The sequence below is a fragment of the Tachypleus tridentatus genome, chromosome 7 (assembly GCF_004210375.1).
Source record: "Tachypleus tridentatus isolate NWPU-2018 chromosome 7, ASM421037v1, whole genome shotgun sequence".
In the NCBI taxonomy this organism is placed as follows: Eukaryota; Metazoa; Arthropoda; class Merostomata; order Xiphosura; family Limulidae; genus Tachypleus; species Tachypleus tridentatus.
Window position 1 is genome coordinate 109,741,734 of NC_134831.1, and position 12,437 is coordinate 109,754,170.

The window sequence follows — 12,437 nt, forward strand, 5'->3', positions numbered from 1 at the left end:
TGAGAACTAACATGAAGCAATTCCAGGTCCAGTAAAAAGCTAAGCAAGTCAGTATAAATAGTATAGTTTGTATAATGCATATCTTCTATGTGATCCAGGGCAAGAAAAATAGTGTACAATTCAGCAGTGAATACAGAAACTGTAGAGAGGATTTTATATGCAACCACCAAACCACAACAAACTATGGCAGAGCCTACAGAGTCACCTGATTTCAAACCATCCGTATAAGTGTGAATAGTAGGATGATTCAAAAGATGTTTAGCAATTAGAAGACAGTACTTCCAATTGGGACTGAAAGAAAGGTCACATTTGGAGATAGTAATTAGCCATGGTGGGATGGGCTGACTCGTGGATGCAGCGCAGCTATGTTATCCAAGGATAGACCCAATTCATCCAACTGTGCCTGCATAGAAAAGCTAAGAGGAACAATGAAAGAAGATTTATTATGAGAAAGCATGACCCACTGAGGAAGGAAAACACAATCCTAGGTAGGATGCTGTGGTAAGGATAAAAGTTTTTAAGCATACAACAAAGACAGTTGCAAACAAGGGAGGTTTAGAGGAGGTTCATGAGACTTAGTGTATAAACTCTGGACTGGAGAAGTGCAGAGCTGAAGCCCCTGATGGTGAACAGGGTCCAACATATTCAAGGCCAAGTTCCTGGCAGAGTCGCAGACTAGACACCCACAGTCATTTTTTGATTGAAAAAGGAAACAACAGACTTTTAGCATAGAACATCAATCCACTCCCCAAGAGGTGGAAGAGAGGAAACAGAGGATGTTCAATGCCCTTCTACACTTGACATGTAGCTACTTAATGTGTGAAATAAATGTCAGCTTACTGTCAAAGATAAACCCTAAGAACTTTGTCTTAGAAACCACAGGAAGCACAACTTCTCTAAGATAGAGCACAGGATCTGAATGAATACTTCCTTGATGGCAGATGTTCATGCAAATGGTTTCAGAGCAAGAAAAGGTAAAACTGTTTGCTGTGGTTCCCTTCAGTAAGTGATTGAGAGCAGTTTGTTAGCTACCATTCAATAAACCTCAATGACTCACATGAGATGTAGAAATCGTTTGCAACTGTAGGGGAGAGTTGTTCACTGATAGTATTAATCTTTATGAAATGTGTAACGCTCAAGACACAAACCTGAGAAACTCCAAGTTCCTGTGGGAAAGAATAGGAAAGTGTCAAACTCACACAGATACAGAATCAACAGTCCATTAGAAAATGTTTAATAAAAATGAGCAAATGGTCATGCAATCTGTACAAGTGGAGGTCTTGCAGCATGCCATACTGCCATGTAGCATCATAAGCTTTATAAAATTCAAAAAATACAGAAATAAGTTGTTGTCACTTGAGAAAGGCTTCCCTGTTTGATGTTACAAGTGAAAATAGGTGGTACATGGTGGGGTGCTGTCATCAGAACCAAACAAATCGAGCATTAACCATCCTCTCTAATATCTTACAGAGACAACTCATCAAAGCAACTGGATGATATTTTGGAAGATTCTTGTGATCCTTCCCAGGCTTAGGAAAATGAAGGGCAATTGCATGGCACCAAGCATCAGGAAAAGCATTCTCCTGCCAGGTACAGTTAAAAACCCTTAGAAGAATAGCAAGAGAAGCAGGAGAGAGATGGCACAGCATCTCGTAATGAAGATCATCAGGTCTGGCTGGTGTACTACCAGATCGATGAAATGAAAGCTCGAGTTCCATCAACATAAGGAACAATTATAGTCATAGAGACAGTCAGCCCAAAATGAAAGTGACAATTACTCTGACCGTGTCTTGATGGCTGAGAAAGTGGGGGAATGAAGCAGAAGTGCTAGATGCATGAGAGAAGCTTCTGCTGAAAGTATCAGCAATGCTCTGGGCATCAGAGAGCAGTACTGAAAGGGGACAGAAGCATACTCTCCACTGACCTTTCAAATCTTGTCCTATATGATTTTGGAACTGGTGATAGAAGAGATGCTTGAGGTATACTTAATCCTAGATTCCTTCTGGCTTTGATGTCTGACCTGCTAAGTATATGCACGTGTTTGCTAAAAAGCAATGTGGCTTAAAAGTATAGGATATGTACAAAAAGTATCCCAAGCCCATTTTTCAGCTTTCATTACCTTGTGACAGGCAGGGATTCACCACAGAAGAGAATACTGTGGAAAACATGTTGAGGTTTTAGGAATACAATGAACAGCTGCCTGGACAATACAGTCAGTCACTGCTACCATCCAATCGTCTATTGATGACTTACAGACAATGGCAGGATCAAATTTCAAGAAAGCAGTGAAAGAGGGCCAGTTGGACTGGTCCAACTTCCGTCAAGGCACATGGGTCAGGTGGCATCACCCATAATCAGTCTCTCTCAAAATGATATGAAAATCATCACTGCCTCATGGGTTTGTGCCAACCCTCTAAGGAAACTAAGAAAAGAGTTAAGGAGAGCAGACAGAGCAACTAATAGTAGTAAAAGACTGACTAAATGCATAAAAATAATTACAAGAACCAGTACTGAAGAGAGAAAGATTGTGATCCAAAAGCATATGCTCTATGGAATGACCCCTCCCATCAATATCAGCACCACACCAGAAGGGTTCATATCCATTAAAATCCCCAGAATCCAAGAGGGAGACAGTAACTGCTCAATGAGGGCATCAAGGTTTAACTGATGATAGGTATCTTCAGGAGCCAAGTAGAATAAACAAATAATAATGGTATGACCCAAAGCAGCACAGATGGCTAGAGCCTCCAAAGATGTATTGAGTGGCAAAGTCAAAATGGGCACATGCTGATCAACCAGCAGTAACACCCCTCCATGGACTCATCCATCACACAGTTTGTCATTTCTGTATAAAGAAAACTGCCAAAAGATGACTGATTCGGCATGATGCAGAAATGTTTCCTGTGAGGAGAGACACATGGAATAGTAAAAATCAACCAATTCCTTAATGTAATTTATGTTTGATTGAAAACCTCAACACCACTAAATCAGAAGTGGTCATTTTTATTTATGTGGAGAATGGGGCATAGAGCCCTTCTACTTTTGACCACTTTTTTTTTACTGCCCAAAGGTCTATCAAGCTTCATGGATTCTGCCCTGGGTCAGGTTATCAGGTCCAGTCTGTGGGCAAAATTCCAGCAACTGAAAGCATGAACAAACAATCATTTCACTTCTCAGGGCTGCCAAAGATGATGGACCTGAGGAAACACCCAAACCCAAAGCCAAAAGAAGTGGAACCGGACAGTCACTGGAAGGAGTGCCAGGAACAAAGATGGAAGTAGACGTAGATTCGTAAACCTTTTTAATCATGGAGGGCGAAAGAGTCCTCAGATATTTTGCAAATAATTCTGCTGGAGGCATGGATAGATCTGTCTGCACTCCCACTGTGGCAGTAGAACAGAATGTAGCAGAATGTGTCTGAGATGGAGTAGAGGACAATAACTTCTGAACCTCTGGGTAACAGATATTATTTGCAGTCTTCAAACATTGTACCTCTTTCTCTTCCACCTATTCAGGGCAAGAAATACAGAAAGAGAGGTGTACTACAGTTAATACAGTATGGTTCTCGTTTACACTCGTAAGAGTTGAGACCTTTGTCACCATAACAAGCACATGTTAAAGAACCAGGACATGATATTTTTGAGTAATTGAACCATTAACACTAAAAACGTCTGAGAGGATTGGGAATGTATGGCTGTACCTTACAGTTCAGATGACCTGCTTTGACTGTGGTAGGAAGGCGTGGCGACATTAACATCAATATTAGAACATTAGTAGGCATCATAATTCTGCCTTTGCAAATGGAAACTTGGTGCTCTGCAGAAATGCCTTGACTAGAGAAACCAGTGAGGATCTCTGCCTCGGAAGTGTTCTTTAAATCCCTCTCCTGGAAGAATTCAAAGTTGCAAGGGGAGTAACCTCATGGGTATATCCCCAATGGCCTTCAATTTAAAGAGGAGTTTGGTATGTTGTGGTTAACATGTTTCCACCAAAATGTTTCCAGAGCATAACTTCTTTACTGAATTAAGGGAACCAGCAATTCACTCTAATCCTTTTTGAATAAAAAAGGGAGACATCTGCCCTAAGGATTTCTTGGATAAGGAATGCATAATTATAAATCAAAGTACAGAATCTGACTGAGATGGTGTCTGTACAACAGAGTCACCCATGCATAGTCATTTTCAATAATATCTTTTTCAATTGTTTTCATTTTTATTTATTTTTTATAAATGGGAGTATCCATAATGAAGTGAATAAATTTCATTGCCCACTGATCCAACCCAACATGGAACCTTACAAGGGGACACACTACAATGCCAAACAAAGACACGACAGCAATGCCAGTGTTTTGTAAGCACTATACCCAAACACCAGCATCAGATACAATATCCACAACAGCCAATGAGAACATCCAACACTGGTACTTGGTTGACCCTAGCCCAAATGGACCAACCAACTGACCCTGTGGAGGCCACCAAAAGGCCACCTGTCCACAGGAATTCAAAGCCAAAGTAGTGTGATAGGGATAGACCCCTTAACAACCAGGATCCTCTCCTCTGCTTCACGGGTCACCATACATGACAAACATGGGTGGGTGTTTAAATCCCAGAGGAGGTATATTGAAAGAACAGAACCTTCTCTGGGAGGTCCCCTCACCATGTACAGGTATCCACCTCAAGGAGTGATTGATATAAACTACCACTGTAGAATTGTTGGAATGAATCATGGCAATCCAATTTCTGACCATAGGAAGAAAATGTTCCAAAGCTCATCATACAACCAGAAGCTCCAAGGTGTCGATACGGTAAGTTCACTAAAGCAGTATACCACTGTCCAGAAACCTTCTGCTGACAGACCAATAGCCCCAACCATGTAAGGAAGCATCAATGAAAAGATGCAAGTCTAGATAAGGAAGAACAGGCAGCACACTCAATAAAATGTGGACCTTGTTCAAACATCAACAATGATTATCAGTGGTTAAAGCAGGAAGGGTAAAGGGAGTATTTAAGGTATCCCAAGTGAGATTCCATTGGTCATGCACAGTCAACTGAAGAGACTTCATATGTGCCCAATCCAAAGGAACAAGTTTTTAGAGAAGTCCATATCCCCACAATTAATAGAGCCTAGCAAACAGGAAAAGTGGGAATAGCAAGAATATTGAGAACCAAAAGTCCATCAAATAGAGTCAAAGAAGAGAATGTTAGGCCTGACTGAGGTGGTAGTTAAAAAAGGCCTCCAAATGGACAAGACAGAGTGCAGGAAAAAATTTTCAAACTTGTTAATCCAACTCACTCAAGGAGATGAGCGAGACATGAATACGACTTTGAAATGAGCTAAAAGAAGCCAACTGTTCAGGTAGTGGTATAAACACAACCTCTGAGCATGCAAAAGTCAGGTAAAAGCTCAGATCACTCAGAAAATGTCATATGTAGCCAAAGAAAGCCCAAAAGGCAAGACAAAAATCTGGTACACAACCCCATGATGGTCAAACTAAAGATAGCATCTGCACTGACAAAAAATACAATTGTGTAGTTAGAATTTAGAGATATCTACCTTGGTCATCCACAGTCTGTGATAGAAGAGTCTGTACTTTCTCTGACAGAAGTTAACTGGTTGAAAGAACCTAAAGTAATGGAAAGGATATGGGTACAGGAAACAATGGTGGTGGAAAAGGAATTGTATGACAAGTCTTCCTAACAAGACCTGAAAACCCAATGGTTGGTAGCAAAGTGCAAACTACCAGCAGAGAAAATAAAATTGATCAAACACTGGATCAGAACCTACAGGATAGTCACAGATACTGCTAGTGAGTATGAAACTTGCATAAATAAACACAACAAAATTGGAACCCCTGGTGTGAGGAACCAGTAAAGAACGCAAGGGTGTCAGATATGAAAGAAGAACAGAGGATTGTCTAATTTGAGAGCAAGACAAATGAGCAACCAATGATGGCATGGTTAATTGTTGCTTCACCTATTCCATACGATTCCAAACTTTCAGGAATACTCTCAGAAATGTACCAATGGAGAAAAGGAGTCATCTACTAGTTCCAAATGTAAGTGGATGGTAAATGAACTTGGGGAAAAAACAGTGCACCTCCCCATAAGATCCCAACAGCAAAGAAGCACAAGAAGATAGAGCAGAGGAAGACAGTTATGCCAATGTACAAGTAAGGAGGGAGAATGTATCCCATGAAAATCCCTCAGAAGACTGGTGGATAGTTTCAAAAGGAAGAAGCATGGTGTACCAGTACTGCAAGAAAGTCATAAGAGTAAGACAAAGGTGAGAAAACTGGGCCTAGGACAAATGAACAGGATTGTCCAGACCCACAAATGTGAAGCAGTGATTCTACCTGATCAGCACCAAGAAAGGGATAATCTGGCTGATTGTTATCCAAGGCAAACTATTCCATGACCAGCAAAGCATACTAGCACCAGCTATCAAATGAGAAACAAAATGCTCAGCATGAAACTTTACATCAGGAGAAGAAAGGAAACAAAATATTTGAAGGAAAGATATATCATGCAATAAGGAAGAACATGATTGTGAGAACTTTGGGAAAATAGGAAAATAGATCAAACTTGAGAAATTGCATCTAAAAGGTTTAATTTGGCCTAGAAAATTCCACAGGCTGTCAAAGTTAAAATATTGTCATCACAAAAAGATTTGGTAGGTTCAGGAAGAAATTTAGCACTATTGGAAGAAAACAGTCAGCTCAGTCAATGTGCAATCTCTCAACAAATTAAGTTCCCCCTGTGTAAACCTGTGCTGCCAGCAGGTGGCAGAACCTTCTAAGTATTAACATTAACCTCAGTATCCATTATAGAATGATGTAAGTATAAAATAAACTTGTAAATAAAAATAAGGATAACTAAGGTAAGTTATCACTGAAAACTTTAAAAAATACAACAATAGTAAAATAAATAAATGTTCTTTACACACTGTATGATCATGAGATCACAATAAATGTTCTTTACACACTGTATGATCATGAGATCACAATAAATGTTCTTTACACACTGTATGATCATGAGATCACAATAAATGTTCTTTACACACTGTATGATCATGAGATCACAATAAATGTTCTTTACACACTGTATGATCATGAGATCACAATAAATGTTCTTTACACACTGTATGATCATGAGATCACAATAAATGTTCTTTACACACTGTATGATCATGAGATCACAATAAATGTTCTTTACACACTGTATGATCATGAGATCACAATAAATGTTCTTTACACACTGTATGATCATGAGATCACAATAAATGTTCTTTACACACTGTATGATCATGAGATCACAATCAAAACACATCTTGACGACAGTACTGCCAAACAAGAAGCAACAGTTCGGTAGAATTGAACAGATGGAATCAGGTGCACCAGGAGGGTGTGTTGCACTTCTATTGGTGGAGGGTTGTTGCACAATATGTATGCAGGATGCAGTTGAACTATAGTAACTGTGGGTTTAGGAGTGCATCACACAAGAAGAATAGCTGTGTGTGAAAACAGTATTCTACAGTATTTCAAACTACATTTACTCTACATTGTTCAATAGGTTTATTAAGATAAATCAAAGAGTGTTTTTCATCTCAAAAATAAAATTTTACACAGATTTTGTGAGCTTATGTGAACTGTGTAGGAGGTCAAGAACTGTACAAGGGGCAAAATGTTTAGAAGGTCAAGTTCAGTACACAAGGGCTAAAACATTATTAATAGCAGGAATATTCATCTGATCACCTAAAGCAGAGCAGTCATGAAAGTTTTTGTGTTTGTCTGTTACTGATAATAACAATTATCATTGTAGACTTTCAGAAGATCTATATAACGTTTTGGACCAACTGTCTATTAAATATGTGAATTGTTTTGGAAGGTCAAGAATAGTACATACATTGACTGGTCAAAAGATCAATATCCTTTCTTCATTAAGGAGACCAAAAGAATACAAATGAGGCTTAACTATTCATTTCTCACCAATGTTTAAAAAACATGCTACTATTTTATTTACTTAACTACTAGCAACAAAGCACTACTTCAATAGCTCGAGTCACTTATCCATGACTGTGCCAAGACCCTTTTCTTTGATCATGCTGAGTTCCTGCCTACATGTTGAATGTGTGATACAAACGATGACAGAGATGTCTTACACCTACTATGATTGAAAGCTACTCACCAACCGATTCAAGTCATTCTGTAACACCTCAACATCTTCAATACAGCTACAGTTTAATTTTATCACCACAGTTTACTAATCATGTCCCTATCAATATCATTAATTTAAATAAGAAAAACCTTGACCTAACCACTCATCTTCTAATAATAAAGGTTCACTTTGGCAGATGTTTATTAATATAACCATTTTCTATTCTCTTATTTAACCATCCTACAACTGAATTAACTAGTCTTTCTCTAAACCCTACCATTCTGATTCTAACTCTTTGTATGATACCTACTTAAGGATATAACACCCTTTCCATCACTTATATCACAAGTAACACACACACACAAAAACAACTTACAAAAAGGTATTTAATTAGTTTTCAATAACAACTATTACAACTTAGTTTTGTTGCTATTAGTCAATATTTCAATATTTATCATTAACATTAATGGTCTAGCACTAAGTTTTGAAAAACCTCAGATCAGCAAATTCTAATAAAAATACTGAACAAATGATATAATAACCTTTATAAATATGTGACATGAGTTGCTTCTTCTTGAAATTTACAATATCAAGATAATAGCAGTCAGATTGTAAATATTTGAATCAGTAACGAAGGCTTTTAGCAAGAATGTGTTACAGACCATCAGATGCAACTCGTGATATTCACAAGAAACTCAACTGTCAACACAATAATAACTATATTAAAGTGTATCAAATTCGAAAATGTTATATTCTTTGCTTGTAATTAAGTACAAGGTTACATAATGGGCTATCTGTGCAGTGCTCACCATGCCTATAAAACCTGCTATTTAGCATAGAATTCACTGTCAAGATACTGGGAGTTACGTTAGAGTCAAATTATGAGGAAGATAGATTGAAGAAACTGTTAAAGATGGTTCTATTCATGAATTGGTTAGGGAACCCACTAAAAGCAATGTTATTTTATATTAAATTTCACTACAGAAATGCTTGGTAGGGTCAAGACTGAAGAGCACGTGGGTGCAACTGATCATTGATCTATTACATTTGATGCTTCATTGCACACAGAGATTAGAATAATGAGATGTTGAACAAATCTTGTTATTTTGGTTCACATGTCTCTTCAGCTATTCAAACAATGTGTTGTTACACATGGTAGGGAAAACAGGATTTTATAAAAATACTGAACTAGTGATTGTGTTCAGTTTTGGACTTCTTAGTTTGGAAACGTTGTCAAATGATGACTTGGACTTCTTAGTTTGGAAAGGACACTGAACTGTTGAAAAGAGTTCAGAGGAGGGCTTCTGGTATGGAAAGGTTGTCAAATGATGACTTGGACTTCTTAGCTTGGAAAGGACACTGAACTCAGAGTTCAGAGGAGGGCTTCTGGTATGAAAAGGTTGTCAAATGATAGCAGGTTAAGATTTCTGAAATTGTTTTCTTGTAAAACAAAAAGGTTAATATAGAAGTATGGAAGAATGGTAAGTTTGGGAAATAAAAATATAAAAACTTTGACAGGAAAGAATTAATCTTCAGCTAAAAACAGTTCTCTTTTACTAAGAAAGTAGATAGTGGACTTTTGGGTTGTATTCAGTTGTAGTGTATTCATTAAATCCAAAGGCATTCGAGGGAAGACTTGATAAGCATTTAAATGACAACAACTGGCTTCAAGCTTGTTTTATTACTTTGGTTTAGCAGATCGGACTACCTACATCACAGGTTTACTGTGCCACAACACAGTAATGCAAGCTGCTAGGGGTCTCATAAGAGTTTCATCAAACAAAGAATAATTAATAATAAAAAAACTACAAAAATATTGGATGTAGCAGCAGGGGCGTCACACAAATTAAAGCAGGTTAAGGTGTCAACAGTGAAAAAAAAAGTTTGAAAGCTACTGGCATAGATGAACTAACAGATCCTTTGTTTTCCTTAAAAAACTTAAATGTTACATTATTCAAACATCTCAAGAGTTTAGGTTATCGCTAGTATGTAACGTATCAAACATCCAAAACGTATAAAACGAATTTCTTTGCTTCACAGATTAACAGCCTACAAGTGTTAACCAACATCAGTAGTAAAAACACACCATCAAGTAATCTTCTATGTGTTATAATAATGTCGTAACACTAGCAGTAACAATAAATAACACAGTATCATAACCGTACTAATATACAGCATAGTATAACTTAAGATTACTAGTGATAAAATAACAGACCTGTCTTGAACTTGCTGCAATTCAATTTTCTTTGTAGATGAAATGAGAATTGAAACATAATGTCGAACAATTCCTATTAGAAATGTTAGTATAACTATTGGTAGAAAAACCCACAATCTAATATCTGAATCCAGCAACAATTCAGCCATTTTAATCTACCGTTTCATTCCATGTAGAAAGCCCAGAAATGTTATAATCTCGTAACCAAATATCATTTTGGATTAACTGAAATAGAGATTGATAAAGAAAAAATCTAAAATGTCTGGTGTAGAGAATTTATAGGGAGACACAAAGTAAAACAATTGAGTAAACGAACATGTTAAGGAAGCACCTGGTAGCGTCGTGATCCAGAAAATAGATATTATAAGGGCGCATTGAGAAAAATTCCCAAATATTGTCAAAATCATACTCGTTTCAATTTTACGTCAGCTCGCTCACCTAGCAAGTTTAAATCACATGGATTTTTCTAAAATTTTAATATACAAGCTTAAAAATATCAACTGAGAATATATGTTGTATAACTAGATAAACTGTATTCGACTAATCACTGATGACAAGGAAACCCACTTGTAGAGAAAAATATATATACTAGCCAATATTTTTATGACACAAGTTTAAACACAAACAATTAACACAGCATCACATCCACCACTGTACTGGTACAGATATGTAGACGACACGATTGCGGGATTCACATCTACAGAACACACACTTAATTTTTTCAATCACATTAACTCTATACATCCCAACATTAACTTCACATGTGAACAGGAAGAAAGCAATCAAATATCATTTCTTAACCTCAAAATTACACGAACCGATACACAACATTTGGCAAAAACTAGTAACAAAATTTGACATTCCAGTTAATACCAAATTTATTCAAAAAACAGGCACAAAACTGAGGTCTATACTATGTAAAAACTACACTGACAAACACCACATCAACATTATTTACAAAATACAATGTGATAACTGCCACGACTTATATATTGGAGAAACAAGTAGAAAAATGGAAACCAGATTCAAAGAACACAAAAAGTCACCTTCACACGTTTTCGAATACTGCAACTCAAATAATCACAACATAACCATAAAAAGCACCCAAACACTAAATAAAGAAACAAACATAAACAAACGCAAAATTAAAGAAGCCTTACTTATACAACAACTCAAGCCCAAAACAAACCAATACAAAGGAACACCTTTATACCTATATTAATAAATGTAATCCAACATCTAAGCATGCCCTCTAATTACTACACTTAGTTACACAACTCCCTTCAAACATGTGGTCAGCTATCGGTAAGTTACCTCTTTCTTTCTTTGTGAACCTGACGATGACCGAAGAAGGTCGAAACGTTGTTCGCTCCTCTACATAAAAAAAATTCTCAACCAAAACCAGCCGTTTTTATATATATATTTGTATGTTCCAATAAGTAAATACGTGAGATAAGCTAGCTAAAAATTACTATAGTACGGGGGTTCCCAAACTTTGCAAACCGGCGAACCCTTTTAAATTTCTTTAATATATTGTCGAACCACCTTCAGTTTAAAACAGTTTTTATCATGTGTAACTGATGTATCTTAAACGTATTTCAAAATCTTTACAGTTTGATTCTAGTTGTACGAAAATAACAATGAAAATACATTTAAATATGGAGAATTTAAAAAAAAAATCATGACTTACTTTAATATGAAGGATGATACTGGTTTACTGAAACAATCTTACGAGTTTCAATGTATGACTATTTCAAAAAGGATCCGGCCTCTACATTTATCTTATTCTATTCTTCGGTTTTGTATGAGTCAATCCAACTGTAAATCAACTGTCGTGTTTTTTGTTGTTGTTTTTTTTTTTTGGGGGGGGGATTGCAGGTTAAGGTGCCTGGCGCATAACTGCTTTACTTAATTCAATTTATGTTAATCACAGTTATTGATTTGGAATTTATATATATTGTCAATTTGATGTATTACTTTTAGTGTTACCACGAAACACAGTTTGGGAGCATCTTATATAATACGTTATAAACCATAGTACAGTGGGAGTTGACACAAAATATTGTCAA

The 12,437-nt window shown here is 36.9% G+C and overlaps 1 protein-coding gene across 1 annotated transcript in view; it reads right to left on the reverse strand.

Moving 5' to 3' along the window:
• Positions 1–10,639, reverse strand: part of EMC3 (ER membrane protein complex subunit 3) — a 30,107-nt gene extending 19,468 nt beyond the window's left edge. Inside the window, exon 1 of the mRNA XM_076513569.1 lies at positions 10,369–10,639. Coding sequence (XP_076369684.1) covers positions 10,369–10,517 — 149 coding nt within the window. The 5' untranslated portion in view covers positions 10,518–10,639. The remainder of the gene's footprint in view (positions 1–10,368) is intronic.
• Positions 10,640–12,437: the final 1,798 nt, after the last annotated feature.